Here is an 18,813-nt window from a genome sequence, read left to right as displayed (position 1 = left end):
CCCCCCCCCCCCCCCCCCCCCGAGGCAGATCTGATTCCCCAGCTTTCACTCCTCACTATGGGGGTCTTACTTGAAGAATTTCTTGTGCTCCGAGATGAGTGAGAAGCAAAAAAAAGGGCAGGAATCCACCTGTCATATCAAACATGTAAGCGTTACAGGGAGGAGAGGAAAAACCAAATAGGAAGAACGTTTTCACGCATAATTTATACAAACTCTTCTGAATTTGTTATAGCGGTAAATAAATTTACTATGTACTGATTTATTTATTTTGGGGGGGTAATTTAAGAGACGATATTCTGATACTTTGGAACCTGGTGCCACTTTTAAATCTTCTTGTGCCTCTGATGCTTTATCTCAGAGGCACCTTCTGAGGTTAGATATCTTTCAGTAAACAGCATTCATCAGTTTCTGCTTTTGTAAAATGTCTCCAAGTGTTTCTCTAGCTAAGATCACATTTTCTTCCTTCTCTCCTTCCTTCTGCCTAGTTCTTTACTTCCTAACTCTTTCCTAGTTTTGGGAAACCCAACGACTAAGCTTGCTGAGACCTGCCTCCATGTCTGCCTCTCAAAACTGTTGAGTTAAAAGACAAAGAAACAGGAAATGAAATTGGGTAAAATAAAGTGCGTAACCCTCTTGGACAAACACAGGTGGTGTAAGGAACTTTTACCAGCGCCCTCTCCATTTGCTGTATTTTTCCTCAAGCCCTTGGCCCTGGGACCACACTTTGTGCAGTGAGCCCTCTTAGCTGCTCCCTGTGAGTCTGCTTTACTCGGTGATCCAAAGTGTGATTCACATCGGAAAGGCCCACATTCCAATAAAGTATTAGATGATCACTAACAGAATGAGACATAATGAGCTCATGCACCAGCTGCAGAAGCGTTTCCTCAAGATGATCCAGTGGGATTTCCTCAGAAACACAGACTTCCTTGGAAAAGAGACTCATGTCTCTTTCTGAGCCCACCAGTCGTGTGAAAGTAGGCCTGCAATGTGCACAGTAGCTCAAGAAATGTATTTCCAATGTTAGCTATAATCTGCTCTTTCCTTAGGAACTTGGTCATGTAGAGTTTCATATGGAGAGAGAGAGAACTTACTTTAAAGACATGTTAAGATGAATTATAAAAAAACTCAAATCATTTTTGATATAGTAATTATATTTATCATATAGTTACTTTCTGGAGTTAGCTGTAAGATATGATTGGGGAAATTAAAATAGTATTTTCAAAATTCAAGCCCATATCTTTCGAAATGACATCATAACAATTAATTTCTTATCTTACTCTAATGACTGGGAGTGCAAATTAGATCTGATCATATGTTCTGAATCCTAACAGCTGATTGTTGTTAATCTTGCTTCAGTGTTAAAACCTTGAGAATTTACTGTGCATATATTTTGAATCTTGCTTCCTTTTTCAGTTTCCATGGCATCATTAGGGGGTATAGACTTCATATTAAACGTTCCATGTACTGTCCCTCAAAAAGGTGATGACTACCCATAATGGCGTCTTCCTTACCTGGGACTTGCCTTTGCTGTAACAGGCCTTCTTGGTTGCTTCATCACACTCCCACTCCACAGCCTATAGGAAACACCAAAACGACAACAACTGAATAAAAGGACTTTGACTGAATAAAAGGGAAAAAAATAATAAGGTATCGGTAACCAGATTAGGTAAGGTGGGCACACCATGGCACCAACATTTTCATACTAACATAGAATTTACATCAAAAACATGGAATTCAGTCATGTGGGTCTATACTGAGGTTTCAGATTGAAGCATTTTAAAGGACTCACCCCCTACGTATTTTCATTTGCGTAGTAATAACGTGCTTTTAAACTAGTCATTATAAGAGAAGCACTAGTCACTGATTATAGAAACACTCATTTCAGTGAAACTACGGAAGAGATTCATAGGATGCTGAAAAGAGAAGCCTTGAAACAAAATGATCTAAATTCTCATTTAGAGGTGTATATCTTAGTTTAATAGTCTGTCATTTATCAATATTCACAGATAATGAAGCAAGAGTGATTTTGCATATCCTGACTCCCCAAAGACATATATAAATGATGAATGGTCAATAAAATAAACAGCTCACACAAAAGCCCATCTACTATTTCCTCCCAATGCCAATAATTTTTATACAGTTATTAGCTCTGGCTAAATACTTAGAGCCATGACTTTACAATTTTTTCCCTCACTTTCCAAATCTAACTCATGCTGATCAGTGTGATATGCATTCTGTCACATCTGATGCTAACTCACCTGTGGACCTGTGATTATTTAAGATAACATACAGTGCCTGCTTCACAGGAAGAAATGATACCTGCAAACATTAATGGCCAGTATTGAGACTGTGAATCATATTTTGAAAAGATTTAAGCATCTGAGATATTTATCTTTTCCATTATTTTATGGAATGTGGACTTTGATAGGGCAAAAATGTTTTCTCCATTCTGTCCACCTGTTATTACAATTATGTTCTATCTTACTATTAGAGTTGGATTTCTGAAGAATTGAAGATTTCTGAAGAACCAGTTAAATCATTATCAGAAAAAATCGAAGGGAGGGACAATTTGCTTTGAATTTGGACTATTGTTACACACTAAACTAAACTAAGCCAAAAAATACTAATGTCAAATATTATGAAAGAGAATAATGCCTTCACTCTTACTTCTAAAAAGAAGGTTTCTGTTTTTTGTTTTTTGCTAATTCTCCTAAACTGAGAATAACAAAGTCATATTAACACCATTATCTAATATCTACTGTTCTCCAAAGAATGTTACATAACAGAGATTAAAACATAAAACGCTGCATCTTGCATCTTATCTTACTTGGCAAATATGAATTCATAAGAAAAGTGTTCTAGGGATAGAACCACTTCAGTGCCTTTCAAACAGAAACAATACTGTAACTGTTTTCCTTGTGCAGACTTAGAGATTTTTGTCTGTGTCAACATCTGATAAGAGAAGTTAAGTTGTTCATTCTTCCTGTGATGTTTTCCTGTTCATAATGTTTAATGGCAACAATAAGGTTGCAGCTAATTAGCATCTAATGCAAACAGATGACTTGAATTCCTTACTAGAATGACAGATACTTTTATGAGAAGTGATGACACCTCCAGAGAAGAGATAAGAACTTCATGTGCAGTTGCATAATTATATATCCCCACGAAGTACAGATAAAACAGGCGCACTGCTGTTATTCTGAGTGGAGCTTTCCTTTAGCAGATCTCTGTATAAAAGCTCATTCTGTTTTCATTTAAATAGAGATATCCATGCCTTCGCCCTTACTTAAACTCAAAACAGAATTGATACACTACGATACATTCTTTAGCAAAGTAGACCCCATAATAACTTGGATTTTATATTAGCATCAAGAGGATTTAGAGTTATATATCACAAGGAGGAATTTGTGCTCTATAATTACTAGGAAAATTATTCAGTGAAATGATTTAGATAAAGAAGAATTCCTAGTGGCTCTCACTGGTTTAGTGATTTTGTTGAAAGTTAAATAGTAATGCTGCCTTCAGTAAACTTAAGAGCTGCGAGGGGCAGAGTTAGTCCCAGAGTTACGAGAAGAACATTTCTCAAATGCCATCAAAATTCTTCAAATCCTTCTGCTGAAATGGCAAACAATCAGCTTCCCAAGTCTGCCTAATGTCCAAGTAACCTTTGCATTTTCAAGATAAACACTGGCCAAGGATTGGAAGGGGATAGTAAGAGAAAAAAATGTGAGAGCTCTCAAAGATATTTCATTGCTTTATCCAGTTTCGCCAGAAAGAGCAAATGCTCACACAAGTTTATTAGGCCGACAGAAAATAGGAAAAATCTTATAGATTTTTCTGAAGACAGTTATTAAAAGTAGCAAAGTTACTTTCCTGAGGCATTTTTATTACAATATATCAACTTTCCAGTAATGTTCAAATCCAGAATTAATTAAAGACCATGATTGTATAGCTTTTCTGTTGATTCACTTTCTACCTGACTAGAAGGCAGGATAAAGGGAAATTATGTTAAGAATAGAACTGAACTACCTATTGTAGCTGAACACATGTGATTTGATGTCACAGAATTTGAAAAACAATGGAGTAGGAAAATCTGTCTTTTCAAGATTGGCCTAAAACTGGGTGTTCCAGATGAATCACCTACTCTCTGTTCACTCAGCAAACTAGAATTTACCTATTTGACCACTTAGCAGCAATGGAGAAAAACACTTTCTCTAGAGAGAAATATGAATATCAATGGAACTCTCCAGTACCAGATTTCTCAAAGTTACTCAATTACTCTGTTTGAATTAGATTATGTTTTAACCCGGTCACAACTTTTCTTTATTCCACAAGATGTATTCTAATCAATTAAACTTCTTTAATCTAGCCTTCTTGTTCTATTCGCAATGGAGATTCATTGTTATTCTTTCATGCATCATAATTTTGGAACAAGTCCCACTGCTGATTTACAAAGCCATCTTTCTGGTTGATTCCTTCAAAGACACTTTTCTACCCACCCAAATCTATGTTTATGACAGTCAAAACGAAGGCTAGGGCTTCCCTGGTGGCGCAGTGGTTGAGAGTCCGCCTGCCGATGCAGGGAACACGGGTTCGTGCCCCGGTCCTGGAAGATCCCACATGCCGTGGAGCGGCTGGGCCCGTGAGCCATGGCTGCTGAGCCTGCGCGTCCTGAGCCTGTGCTCCGCAACAGGAGAGGCCACAACAGTGAGAGGCCCGCGTACCACACCCACACACACAAAAAAAAACCCAAAAAACAAAGGCTAAGGGGTTCTACATTCTACATTTCAGATCTCAATGCAACACTCATGACCTTCTATCCTGGGGATTAAATCTTTAATTTTTGTCATCTCTTGTCTTTTTCTATTGCACCAGAGCCTAGTAGAGAAAAGGAATCTTAATTCTCTACTCCATTCTGTATTTACTTTATTATCCCCTTTGCTATATTTTTCAACAGCAGACACGTAGCAGTGATAATGTGGTTACTTGGATATCCAAAGGCAATGAGTTTGAAACATCTACGTTTTAAAAGACACAGAGTTTCCTGTTTGTGGCACAGCTTTTTTTTGTCTGTAAATAGTTAGAAATAATTGTGCTATTCAATAATTCAATAATTTGCAGAGGTGTTGCTTTACGCAAACGCATGCACCATTCTCTCTTTCATTTAATAAATATTCATTAAATACCTACTAAGTGCAAGACACTGATAGATAATGAGTTACAGAAGGAAAAACACACATACAGATAATGTTTGCACACATCAGGTACTAGTCTACAATAAAATATAAGTGAATTCCATCAGCCTAGATAACATCATGCTAAATCTGAGAATGCATCTGTGGTCATTTTCATTGTTACAGTAGCCACGTTCATCTCAGAATCCAGTGGGACACTGGAACTTACAACATCATCAACTTTCAGGAATTGACAGTGCTATGGACAGACCTAAAAGGAAAGCGAGTAGGTTTACAGTAAATCATTTCATACCTGCCGAAACCCTGGGGATGTATGGAAGCACCTACTGTTTCATGACACAGCACACACCTCCCTGTTGTGTGCACACATTTGCTCAGGTTATGATAAACAGAGCTGGGATCTCAGGAGTAAATCAGATGTGAGAAAGAAAAAGATTGGCTCCTTTTATGATCGAGTTACATACATATAAATCCACAGTTCTCGGAAGTATATAAACAAAGTTGTGTATTATCACATTCTGCAGCAAGAGAAGTTAATTAGACAGGGACCAGCAAAGGCAGATACTTTTCATAAAAATGAAGAGAACAACATTCTAGGCAGATGGGCCAGTACTCTTTCAGCAGATGGCTTTGCTAATTAGATACTGGCAAAAGATAGCATTGAAAAAAAACTAGTTTAATTACACAGTGCCAAAACTTAACAACCACCTGAGGGCTTTTTTTTTTTTAATATGTTTGCATTCATATTCTTATGGCATGGATTTCTGTGAAATGCTGGAGAATGTTAAATTGTCATGGCGATTATAAACAAATTGCCAGGGAATGTGAGACTGTATGTGTTCAAAAGAGAAGCAGAGTGCAAACGGGTCAGAAGTTGAAACAATTGTGATTTTAATGTGATCTGACTCAAGTGTCAATCTAGTTATCCTTGAGCAAAGGCATCTTCTTTGCTAATGGCTTTCAGTGGTCACACATGATGGGTTGAAAACAAGTGGCAATTGGGAATTCCCTGGCTGTCCAGTGGTTAGGACTCTACGCTTCCACTGCTGGGGCCCTGGTTTGATCCCTGGTGGTCGGGGAACTAAGGTCCTGCAAGACATAAAGGGGTAGAGTTGAGTCACTTTGGACGGACTTGTCCAGCTTGCCTCTCTGCCTTTACTCCTTAGTGGATATTTGGTGTATTCGTTCACTTTTAATATCAATTTGCCATACCCCTGCACTTATGCCCATGGCAAATGTAGGCAAGTCCATTTCATTCTTACTGGTGGGCTCCAAATCAGAGAAGTGGAAGGGGACTTTCATCATATCTTCTAACTACTGTTTTTTTTTTTTTTAACATCTTTATTGGAGTATAATTGCTTTACAATGGTGTGTTAGTTTCTGCTTTATAACAAAGTGAATCAGCTATATGTATACATATATCCCCATATCTCCTCCCTCTTGGATCTCCCTCCCACCCTCCCTATCCCACCCCTCTAGGTGGTCACAAAGCACCAAGCTGATCTCCCTGTGCTATGCAGCTGCTTCCCACCAGCTCTCTATTTTACATTTGGTAGTGTATATATGTCCATGCCACTTTCTCACTTCGTCCCAGCTTACCCTTCCCCCACCCTGTGTCCTCAAGTCCATTCTCTACGTCTGCATCTTTATTCCTGTTCTGCCCCTAGGTTCTTCATAACCATTTTTTTTCTTTTAGATTCCGTATATGTGTGTTAGCATACGGTATTTATTTTTCTCTTTCTGACTTACTTCACTCTGTATGACAGACTCTAGGTCCATCCATCTCACTACAAATAATGCAGTTACATTCCTTTTTATGGCTGAGTAATATTCCATTGTATATATGTGCCACATCTTCTTTATCCATTCATCTGTCGATGGACACTTAGGTTGCTTCCATGTCCTGGCTATTGTAAATAGAGCTGCAATGAACATTGTGGTACATGACTCTTTTTTGAATTATGGTTTTCTCGGGGTATATGCCCAGTAGTGGAATTGCTGGGTCATATGGTAGTTCTAATTTTAGTTTTTTAAGGAGCCTCCATACTGTTCTCCATAGTGGCTGCATCAATTTACAATCCCACCAACAGGGCAAGAGGGTTCCCTTTTCTCCACATCCTCTCCAGCATTTATTTTTTAACTACTGTTTTTTGATTCTTACAAAACTGAAGTCATCCAACATTAGAGAAACATCTAACCTCAGACAGTCCCATAAATATGTGTTATAACTATTTTTTAAATCCTTATATCAAAGCCCAAGATTTTCTTCCACAGAATGATACCAAGTCAAACTTCCTTTGATTACTGCCGGGTGGAGCTGCCAACCTGTGAAATGCTCATTGGGGCTTTTTGTTTTCTAATTGGGCTTTTTAAATTGAGGGCAGTTTTTTTTTTTTTTTTTTTAATTGAGCAGACAATGTATTAGATTCATAGGGCCTTTGTAACAAAGCACTGCAAACTGGGGGGCTTTAAACAATGTAAATTTGTTTTCTTACTGTTCTCAAGGCTAGAAGTCTAAAATCAGCCAGAGTAGATTCCTTCTGGAGTCTCCAAGGGAGAAGAATCCTTTCCTGGCCTCTCCCAGCCTCTGGTAGCTGCCGGCCATCATTGACCTTCCTCGGCTTATAGAAGCATCACTGCAGTCCTCACCTCTGTCGTTACGTGGTGTTTCCCCTGTGTGTCTCTGTCCAAATGTCCCTCTTATGAAAACGTTGGTATTTGAATTAGGGCCCATTCAGTTCAGTAAAACCTTATCTTAACTAATTACACCTGCAAAGACTCTGTTTCCTAAAAGGTCACGTTCTGAGAGTCCAGGTGAGCATGAATTTTGGAGGGATCCCATTCAACACAGTCCAGACAGCCAGACGTCATGACGTAACGAATTCTCAAACTGACAATTGATAGCACACTGAGGGCCATTGCTCTGCTGCAAATTAGCTTCCAAATTTTACCAAAACACTGGTAACATTTCGTAAGACTTTGGTTATGTGCTAACCACAGCGCTAGGTGCTTTCTATACGCTTACCTCATGTATAAGTCTCTCTATAATTTTATGTGGAAAATACCATTACGGTAATATTCTGGATGAGGACAGTGGCTAAGCCACTTTCCAAAAGCCACAAAAATAGTAAGTGGGGCACCAAGATTCAAATTTGGTAACTTGGCGGGAAGCCTGGGCTCTAAACCACTCTCCCTTCACTGAAATTGTCAAAGTAAGTGACCTTCATTACTGATTGTCACAGTTTCTTTCTTTCTTTTTCCCACAATTTAGAAAAATATATACCATAAGCACAGAAGTGTGTGCACATCTAAGGTCAGAGCTGTAGGCATTCAGTAAATATTAATTAATCATAAAAGCCATCGATTCCCCTGTCATGGAATGTATTCATTTTTAAAGCCTCTGGACCCGTTCATGGTCCTAGTATTGATTTTAAAGGGGACATGATTCATCTCATGAAATTCTAGAGTTAATAACTGTATGGCCAGGGTATGATATAAAAACCTTAGGTTGATTTTGTGAAATTACACAACTTGAATATGAGAACACGGTCTGCTCTTGACACAGCGCAATGTTGTGCTTTTAAAACGGATGTTGAGATACCATCCCCTCTCGGCCACAGCCCTCCAGGGGCCCTTCATTCACCTGGAGTAAAAGCCAAAGCCATCTGGAATGTTCTGTGAAGTCGAGCCACTTATTTTCTCTCTCTCTGATTTCCTAGTACCCTCACTCCCACACCCTGGTCTGATCCTCAGACAAGGCAGACTTGTTCCCTGGGGCTTGTGCACCAGCTAGTCCCACTTTCTGGGACCCACACCCGGCTAATGCCTGCGCCTCCTGCATGGCTTTGCTCAAGCGTTACCTCTTCAATGGGGCCTATATAATTATGCAGGTCAAATGGCAATTGCTCTCCCCACCCCCTACTAGAAGGTGACTTTCACTTGGACAGGCATCTTGTCCTTTTGGTTCAGTTCTATGTCCCCAGGGCCTAGAACAATGCTTCACACACAAGAATTCAGTTGTTCAACAATCCACTTGCTGAATAAATGCACGGGTATAGAATGCTCTCCACGTGCAGCCTTGGAAGTGGCTCCAGGTGTCCCCAAGTGGAAGGGACAGGTGAGGCTTTGGAGCCCTTGAGCTGGCTGGGCAAGACTACCATGCCCTGCAAGGATTCCTCTTCCAAACCCTTCCCTGCATCCTGACAACAGGAAGAGGAACACCAAGGTGGGTGCAGAATCCACTAGAGCACGGATTTCCACACTTTTTCTGCAGAAGACTCATTTTGTTAAGTAAATTCTTATGCATAATCTCATATAAAAGAATGCAAAAGCGGTATTTACTAAATTCTTGTTATAAATATAATGCAAGATGATAGCATTAAATCATTTAAAAAATGTGAGGCCAAGTGACCACTAAGTCATAGCACTCTCAGCATCCAGTCATTTCTGTATTTTGTTTCGGCTGCTTACTTTTGAAATAATACTGATTTACACAAATTAAGTAGTATTAAATAAGGTCACCTTTGAATCTCAGTTAATTTGGAGTAGAATTTGAAATGATAGCAGACAATTTATTCCCTGCTCTACAATACCAGGTTATCCAGGTAATATACAATAAAAGTTGCTTCACTGAGGACCGCCAATGCCTTAAAATTCTGTATATGGGGCTTCCCTGGTAGCGCAGTGGTTGAGAGTCTGCCTGCCGATGCAGGGGACACGAGTTCGTGCTCCGGTCCGGGAGGATCCCACATGCCGCGGAGTGGCTAGGCTCGTGAGCCATGGCCGCTGAGCCTGCGCGTCCAGAGCCTGTGCTCCACAACGGGAGCGGCCACAACAGTGAGAGGCCCGCGTACAGCCAAAAAAAAAAAAAAAAGAAAGAAAGAAAAATTTTGTATATGGTATACTTTAATGTAATGACTTTTTAAATAGTGGAATTAAAACATATGCCATGCATAAAATCCCTTAGCATCTATAGACTTCTGGGGCTCCAGGAAGCATATTTGGTTCTAAGGAACCAAGCATCTTTGATAAGCAATTTAAAGTGCTTGGAATGAACCTGAGGATGGAGAAAAAACAAAGTAACAGAAAATGAGTTCTAATAACCCTACTCCTGAACATCAGTGAGCCCCTCTAGATGATTTTGTGAAAAAAACGTGCATTAGGAAAGAGGCCAGTATCAAAGGACATTATAATATCTGGTGTAATATTTAGAATTATGATTGTCAGACACCAGTGCACCAAACAATTGTTATCCTTCCAAAATGTTGCCATCAATGAAAGCGTTGCTGGAAGGTAAGCCTAGTAAGAGCAGCTGCTCTTAGTTTCAAAGAAATTATTTTCATGCATCCAAGAGGGTTTGGTTTGAAAAATGGCATATTGTCCAATTTGTTAGCCTCAATTTAGGCAAAAGCATCTAATTACTAGAGAAATGACTAGTATTTTTATACATAAATTTGCTAAAGTGTTTGTATATAAAATCAATCAAGCATGTTGAAATCAGAGTGGACTGACTTCTCAAGGACAAGCTCTCTAGCTGAATATTTCCCAAATGTCTGAAAACTGTTGCTTCTAATGCCAAGTTTTCAAACATACAATTACGTCCTCCATCACCTGGATGATGCAATTCAAACATCACAAAATTTGTTATGTTCAACAAAAATTGTCATGTTCACTAGAAATTAAATACACATATAATAACTGAATTAAAATTAGACATTGTAGCTAATGTAACATTTATTCTGCACATACAAAGAAGTACCCTGAAAGGAATAAATTGATTATATAGTCATGAAAAATATCAGACCAAGCTGAGCTTTTTAACACTACTTGAAGACTTTACAGGACAATGACAAGAGGTCTTGCCAAATAAAAAGTAAAAATATAGGAGGAGCAGCATATTGTCACGGGATGCTCTGTAGGACCTCAATCTACTGGAAGGGTAAACAACTTTGTGTAATTAATGTTGTGTTGGAAGTGTCTTCACAAAGCTAAATTTGTAGTATGGCTTTGACCAAAGCATTCTTATGTAGAGCACTTGACTACTGGCAGTCACATTTTAGATCCATTGGGAAAACTGAAGAGAAACAATTCTGGCCCTGTTACAGGAATGAGTTTCCCAGCCATACAACAAGATTTTATTTAGGAATACAGTTGAAAGATTCAAAAGGAACTGCATCTCACAAATAACATGAAGGACCAAGGTTGTTATTTTGAGGCAACACGAAGCAGACGTAGAAAAAGACTTCAGCAACCATAGCATGAAGATGCAGCAAATAAAGATGTAGACCCTGTTCTTCTTTGTCTGACTTAGAGTTTTATTTTATTGATGTTAAAAAATATTTTTGTCTTTTCAAGACACATTTGTGATGGTGTGTGCTAGGTTTCTCTTGCTTGAAGCATAAGGTCACTTTTATGGGGTTCATCAGTTTTGGTCCTATATTGTATTCTGGCTAAGTCCTAATGAAGGCATTCCACCTGAACTGTGACCTTAATAGTCAACATAAATGTAAATATATGGATGTTTGTTTTTAATGTTTCCATCGATATTTTCTATCTTTTCTTGAAACTAGCTTCATGAAAACAAAGAATACTTCATACCCGATTCCTTTTCTCCATGGTTCTGAGTTAGAATGCGTCACTCGATTCACTGAAGTACTTCATAAAGGCCAGATTATGGATCCTTACTGGGGAGTTATTTTATACTAACTGAACCACTCAGAACTGATTTATTATTCACGCTATAAACGCTTGCTTCCTGAGATGCACCCTACCACTACAAAGATGGACTTTACTTCAACTTCAGAACATATTGATCTATTTGCCAGATCACAAAATATATGGAAAACCCTTTTTAGCAGCCTTATTCAGCATCAGTTCCATAAATTTTAGTTTGTGGCTGAGAGAAATGAACATTAAAACTTGTTTTCTGGTATATAATATGGGCAGTTACATTTCTCTCTGATTTTACATAAAATGTGTAACAGGGTGATATACTTCTGTTCAAGAAACATTATTTATAATATTACCACAATGTTAAAGGAGAACTTAATGAACATTATTGATATATTCACTTCCCAGTTAATATTTAAGTCTCATAATTTTAAGAATACCTGCTTGAACTTATGCAATCAAATAAATAATTTATCATTCAACAGCAATGTGTGATTTTGCCATTTATTTCTTCAAGAATTTGTCTCTCTTCTATAGTCTAATCAGTTTATTTATGTGCCGGGGGAATATTATCGTAACTGTTACTAAAGTCTTTGAGGAGAAAGAGCTCTATCTCGTAAACAAGGCCAAAAGTGTTTCAAGTATCAGAATGAGAGCTGGTGATTTTTCTGACATATGCAATGTCTAAGATATTTGGATTGAAAATGGATATTTCTGTTATAATTTTATAATAACTTGAGATAAACATCACTCAGTTCCCCTTTACCCCTTTCCATCCGTTCTCAGTAGATCTTTTGCTCTGTGATTAGCCTGAATTGGTAATTAATTGCCAGATGTCACAACTTTACCCAATTTTGTGTGAAGGAATTTGATTTTGATCTCTATGGCTCTGAGTAGCATCCACAAACACAAATCCGTGTATGTCTTGGGGTGGGGCATTGTGGGTAGATTTGAATAATGGCCCCTGCAAAAGATATTCATATGCTATCCCCTGGAACCAATGAACGCCACTTTGTAGGGCAAAAAAGAACTTTGCAGATGTTAAAGTAAATTAAATTAAGGATCTTGAGATGGGGAAATTATCCTGTATTATTCAGGTGGGTCCTAAACACAATCAAATGCTTCCTTATGAGGGAGGCAGAGGGACATTTGACAAACAGCAAGGAACAGGCAATGTGACCACGAGGCTGAGATTGAAGGCATGCAGCCACCAGAATCTAGAAAAGGCAGAGAAGAGATTCTCCCCTAGAACCTCCAGAGAGAGCGCGGCCCAGGAGATGCCTTGATTTTAGCTCCATAACAATCATTTTGAAGTCCTGGCCTCTAGAACTGTGGGAGAATAAATTTCTGTTGCTTTAATTCCCCAAGTTTGTGTTAATTTGTTACAGCAGCCATAGAAAAATGAATGCAGACATAATTACACATGAATTACTCATATGCACTGTGCGTGCACGTGCACGCACACACACACACACACACACACACACACACACACAAATGATTTTAACGTCATCAGGTGAAGAAATTCACCTCCATGTTTCTGCCAGACATCTGAGCTGGTCCCTGTACATAGGAAAGATGCAGTTTCTGTTATGCAAGGTCTGTTGGGGGGATACTTGCAGTAGTTTGGGGAGTGCGGAAAGCACCTGACCCAGGTGTGGTTAGGGATGAATCAAGGGAAGTTTCCCAGGACGGCAAGGCTTGAGCTCGACTATGAAGGAACTGACAGTGGAGGGGCGGATGTTCATGAAAAGGGGAGGAATCGGCCATTATGAAGGCCTGGAATGGGAAGAAAGTGTGTCTGTGTGAGGACCTGAGTCCCTGGGGTGGGGAACAGAGAGGGCTGTGGCTTTCTGAGTCGGATGCAGCTCAGGACAGGCCTCACGAACCATGCCAAGGAGTTCAGATGTTTTTCCTGAACTACAAGAAGCCACAGATAAGATGTTAAGCGAGATGTTGGCATCGTGAGATCAGTAATTGAGAAAGAAGTCTCTGGGGATATGACAAGGCCTGGAAAGGAGTGAGGTAGGTGAACAGGAGATTGGCATAGAGGCCACTGCAGGCAACCAGCAGGCAGATGTCGAGGGCCTGAAATAAGCAGGGACAATGGGATACAGAAGAAGTGTTGAGTGACCAGCCACATAGTAGTGGGAAGAGCATTGCCTGTTGAAAAAGTAGATGTGAGGGAGCAAGATGCCCACTTACCTGGCCAGACAATTGCTGGACGTCAGTAGCTCAAATCTGTCTAAACTATAACATGAAACTGATTCCATCCACTCCTCTGGCTAGGTTTGGGCTAGGCACTGTGCACAATTCTGGACTGCCTTCTTTCCACACCACAAGTAACTCCAGTCTTAGAAAAATTACACTACATTTACAATGCCATTTGAAGTAAAACATAATAGAGCCGTAAATCTACTATCAAAATAGCAAAGCAGCTGACAAAATACCAAATTCATAGGATGCTTTGATCATCATACTTTTGAATCAAACATACTTTAGTTCATTGGTAATAAATTCTGGTTTTCCAAAACCACCTAAAGAAAAAACAACAACAACCAGAAAAGCAAACCATATTCATCAAGTGAAGGGTATCACTAACATTATAGGAATTCATAGTAGTTCAGTAAAAGAAATTCTTTTTCAAAGTCACACAATGACTTATTTGCTTAGAATTCTGCATCCTGAGATAAGCAAATGAGATGATATAAAAAAAAAATGACAAAATGGAAATGAAAAATGAGGGAAAACATAACCCTTGACTTACAGGACATTTAATAAAGCTCAAGAAGTTGAAATTTGTAAGTGGAAAAAATAAGGAAAATACAATAGAAAAGATTAAGCTTTCATGTCTGTTAGGAAGATTTCTCTTAGATTTTCACATATGTGGAAAATTCTGAGAAGGAAACATGCTATTAAAGTGAAATATTTATTCACTTCCTAATCAGCCCAATTCAGAATTCACGTTGGAGTTTCAGGTATACTTGGGTTTCAATTATTATAATTCTCAATATCACCAGAGGAAATTTAATGCCATTTTTAGGGAAAAATTTGGGTCTGACTGATTTTTCAAGTTGTGACCTTGAACAAATTCATTACTGCTGACATTTTGAATTAGCATAGTGAGTTCAGCCAGACCCAACAGACAAACATGTGTGCAGAAAGGTGTCTGTCAATCTGGAGCCGACACAATGTTACAAGAGGAGCAATACAACAGCAGAAAACAGGACTCAGACAATGAGTGACAGTAAAACACCCTCAAATACCTGACAGAAAGATATACTGGGGAAAATATTCTAGAATTCCTGATGGGGATGATGTCTGCTGTTCTTCTGCCCATCACTACAATGCATGAAGCAGGCACTAGCATCAAGTTCATCCTACATAGTAGATAAAAAGGTAAACAACGTACAAAGTTCTCCAAGCTATAAAGCAGATGACCTGGGATTTGAACCCAGGCCACCTGGCTTTACCATCTCTGATGTTCGCCCATGGGCTATGGTCCCTTGTTTTAGAGAGTAGGGCACTAGGACCGCCCAGATTCCTGATGCCTTTCTGCCTCACCAGAGTCCTACGCAAAGATGGAGTTTGCTTGCTTTGAACTTTTCAGAGGAAATAAAATGTGTTGCTTTCTCTTTGTAATAAAAAGAAGAAAGGCTCTTGGTGGGAAAATGGGAAATAAAATGATTTGGTTGAAGAGATGATGCCTGTTCACTCCGTCTTTACTGAGATTTTGACAAAACCATTCATACTTACAGCGTTGACTCCATACCATACACACTCATTCACTTGAACACATTGGCAAGCATCCCCCTGCCCGTCCCATTTGAGCTCTGAAAGGGCACGGAGAACACAGAAGTAAATTTAATTGAGAATAGTCTATCACTCTGCAATTCTGTTGAATTATTCAAACTCATCTGAAATAATATTCAAGGTAAGACACAGAGCATATATGAGGATAAGTGTGTATATAATCCCGAGGAACCATGGGGCCTGGGGCACAACTGGGTGCTTATACTCACTGGGAGCTAGCCTAACTGGTCTCTCCTAGAATGTCACTCTTCCTTGTGTCCAAACAGTGTAAAGATTCCCTTGCTGTCCTCTTACCAAAGGACCCAGCCCTGCAGAGTCTTCCTAAATGGTCCCCAGGTTGTCAACACTGCCACCATTAAAGCGGGAAGCCAAACCTTCCTCCAGAAGCCATCACACAGGCTGTAGCAAAGCACTGGCTCTAAATTCAGTATTTTCTAGCACAATCATACCCTAAAAAAGCCCTAACGTCCCTGAAGTAAGTGATGCTAACAGAGTTACCCTCCTCATTTCCTGAGGCCTACAGGTCTGATTGGACTGAATAATTAAGCGAAGCTCTTTTTTCTTACTTGTTTTTCCAAACAGGATCACTTTTTCCCGTACACGTCTATATGTGCTCTCACCCAAGGGAAACTGGTTTAATGGATTATGATGATAGATAATTAGGCCTCTTAATTATTTTCTTAGGATTATTGTAGCTGTGAAAATCAAGCCACGTACACATACATTCAAATAGCAATGATAAAATATTTAATTGCTTTTTTAATTTAGAAATGATATCTGGTTTTGAGAACTATGTCTGAGTGTGTTCATCATTTTTCTTTGCATATTCAAAGACCTTTTCAGTCTATTTATAACCATTTTGATTGGTTTACCTTCTATGGTGGTCTGACAAATGTCATTTGTCATTGGTTAGATTTGTGTTCATGCTAATACATAATCTGGGTGATTCGACCAACATATAATGCTTAATTATCCAATTTTAATCGAATCTATTTAAAAAATGGATGCAGTAAGTCCAAATGTGGCCTACAAAACCTCAGAATTTCACCTTTTCTAAATATCCGACCCTGGGAGTTTCTACATTTCATCCCTAGGGCTTCTCTGTCAGTTCTTGCTTTTCCTTTAAACAGTGACGAGTCTCAGGAGAGAGAAGCTCTTAGCTTCAGGGCGAAGCTTTTACGTTGCCATTACATCAGTGATAAACAAAATTATCATTGCGTAATAGTCCTAAGATGGCAAAGCAAACTTTCTATTCTGATGCTTAACAACACTAAGGACTGTCATTGAGGCTTGTCTGTGTTTAATATTAATGAACTCATGAAACAGGAAATATGGATAAAAGCCCTGTGCAACCCTTAATCATTTGTAATTAGTTCTATGCCAAGAAAACACCCCTCCCCCAGACAGGCAATGTTAACTATCCAGTCATATTTCTACCTAACCCAGTTTACAACTTGTAAACTTATTTATCTAATATTTACTGATAAAGAATATTCTGTCTGTGACAGAATTTGGGATCCAACGGGCTCCTTTCCAAACCCTCCTGCATTTTAGGAATTCTGAGCCTAGCAGAGGTGACAGAAAAGGCAAGAGTGATTATAACACAACTTGGGAAGTAAAAGTGTACCCCGGGAAAGCATGGAGAAAGGAACACACTGGGTAGAGGAAATGAGCGTCACACAAAGAAACTCATCCAGGCTCGCATCTGAGCAGAGTTGGAGGAAAAAGGGAGGCTCTTCGGGTAAATGAAAGGGGCAGATGCTTCCTGGGAACAGGCAACAGCATGTGTAAGGTCTGTGAGAAGTGAAAAGGCATCTCACGGTCAGGGAACTGCAAGAACGCTGTATGGCTGAAGGCCCTGAGGGATGGCAGGGACCAGCAGGCTTTGATGCTGGAAAGAGAGAAAATTCAGACCATGAAGTTTCTTAGATGATGTGGTTTGAAAATAGACATGTTTACATTTAAGGGATTTAAGTAGGAAAGTAATATAATAGTTTACCTACATTAAAACATTAATCACAGTATGAAGCAGGGGAAACTAAGGCACGGAGCATTGCGAACAGCTGCCCAAGGTCAGGAATACGATCAGATAAGCAGTTCAGAAATTGACGGAGGAAAATGGATCGAAAAAAATGAGAAAACAGAAAACAACTCATGAAAGAACATTACTTAGTTTAAGCCCATGGAGGATAAAGCAAAGAGGCCAAATTCAAGAAGCCTGAATAAGGCAGAATCAGGTGTAGAAGTGGGCAGAATGTATAAGTACAGGCTCCATAATGGAGACGGGAAATACCAAAGGCCTCGAGTGCTCTGGACAGAACGTCTTGAGTCTGTTGTCTGAGATCAGTTTGAGGTGCTGCATTCAAATGGTGGTGGTGCTATGAAAAAGTATTCTATTGTTCAGGAAAGAAGGTGAATTGGAGGTAAAGACAAAACATTGTTTATTTTGAGCTTTATATTGTCTTTGCTTGGGAACACAGGGGCTATAGTGATATAAGAGTGGCTCAGAGGTTGTGATTTGGCTGTTGTTTTGTTCTTTTCTGGGAAGGGAATGGAACGAGAAGTTGCAATAGCTCTCACACAATCACGAATCTGCATTCCACATGCTGATTAACAGGCAGGGTCCATGCCCAGCTGCCGATCGTACTACCATATTATATTGTATTATTAACTGAGGATAAACCAAGACCCTTGTGTGAAACACTCTTGTTCAGAGTGAGAGATGATTTACTGGAACACAAAGACACATGGCCAGAGCACGGTGACATTAGGATGAAGAAAACTCAGTGCAGGTTGCTCTCCCGCAGAACAGAGTGAAGCGTCCATCACAGCATTTGACTGTCTAAGCGTTTTGTCAATGACTTCTCAAAAGCCTTAGAGACTTGACCTCTCTTTCCTTCTAGAACCACCTTCTCCCCACGCTCTTTGACTCTTATTGTCCAGGCTGTCTTCTTCACTCACTAGCTGCTTCTTCTCAGCTTCCTTTATCAGTTCTTCCTCTGCTGTGTTCCCTCCAAATGGTGGCCTACCCCTGGCATCTGCCTGGCACTGTCATCTTTCCTTCTTGAGGACGATGACCTGGTCCCATGATGGTGAAAACCATCAGTACAATGTCTCTCCATTCCCATCCATTGCC

The 18,813-nt window shown here is 39.4% G+C and overlaps 1 protein-coding gene across 1 annotated transcript in view; it reads right to left on the bottom strand.

Moving 5' to 3' along the window:
* SEMA5A (semaphorin 5A) overlaps positions 1–18,813 on the bottom strand; it is a 306,987-nt gene that overhangs the window by 171,858 nt on the left and 116,316 nt on the right. The window contains exon 4 of the mRNA XM_007462615.1: positions 1,512–1,574. Within this exon, the coding sequence (XP_007462677.1) occupies positions 1,512–1,574 (63 nt within the window). The remainder of the gene's footprint in view (positions 1–1,511; positions 1,575–18,813) is intronic.

This window comes from Lipotes vexillifer, unplaced genomic scaffold (genome assembly GCF_000442215.2).
Source record: "Lipotes vexillifer unplaced genomic scaffold, Lipotes_vexillifer_v1.1 scaffold633, whole genome shotgun sequence".
In the NCBI taxonomy this organism is placed as follows: domain Eukaryota; kingdom Metazoa; phylum Chordata; class Mammalia; order Artiodactyla; family Lipotidae; genus Lipotes; species Lipotes vexillifer.
The sequence above is the reverse complement of the archived record's forward strand: the minus strand, read 5'-3'. Positions and strand labels throughout refer to the sequence as shown.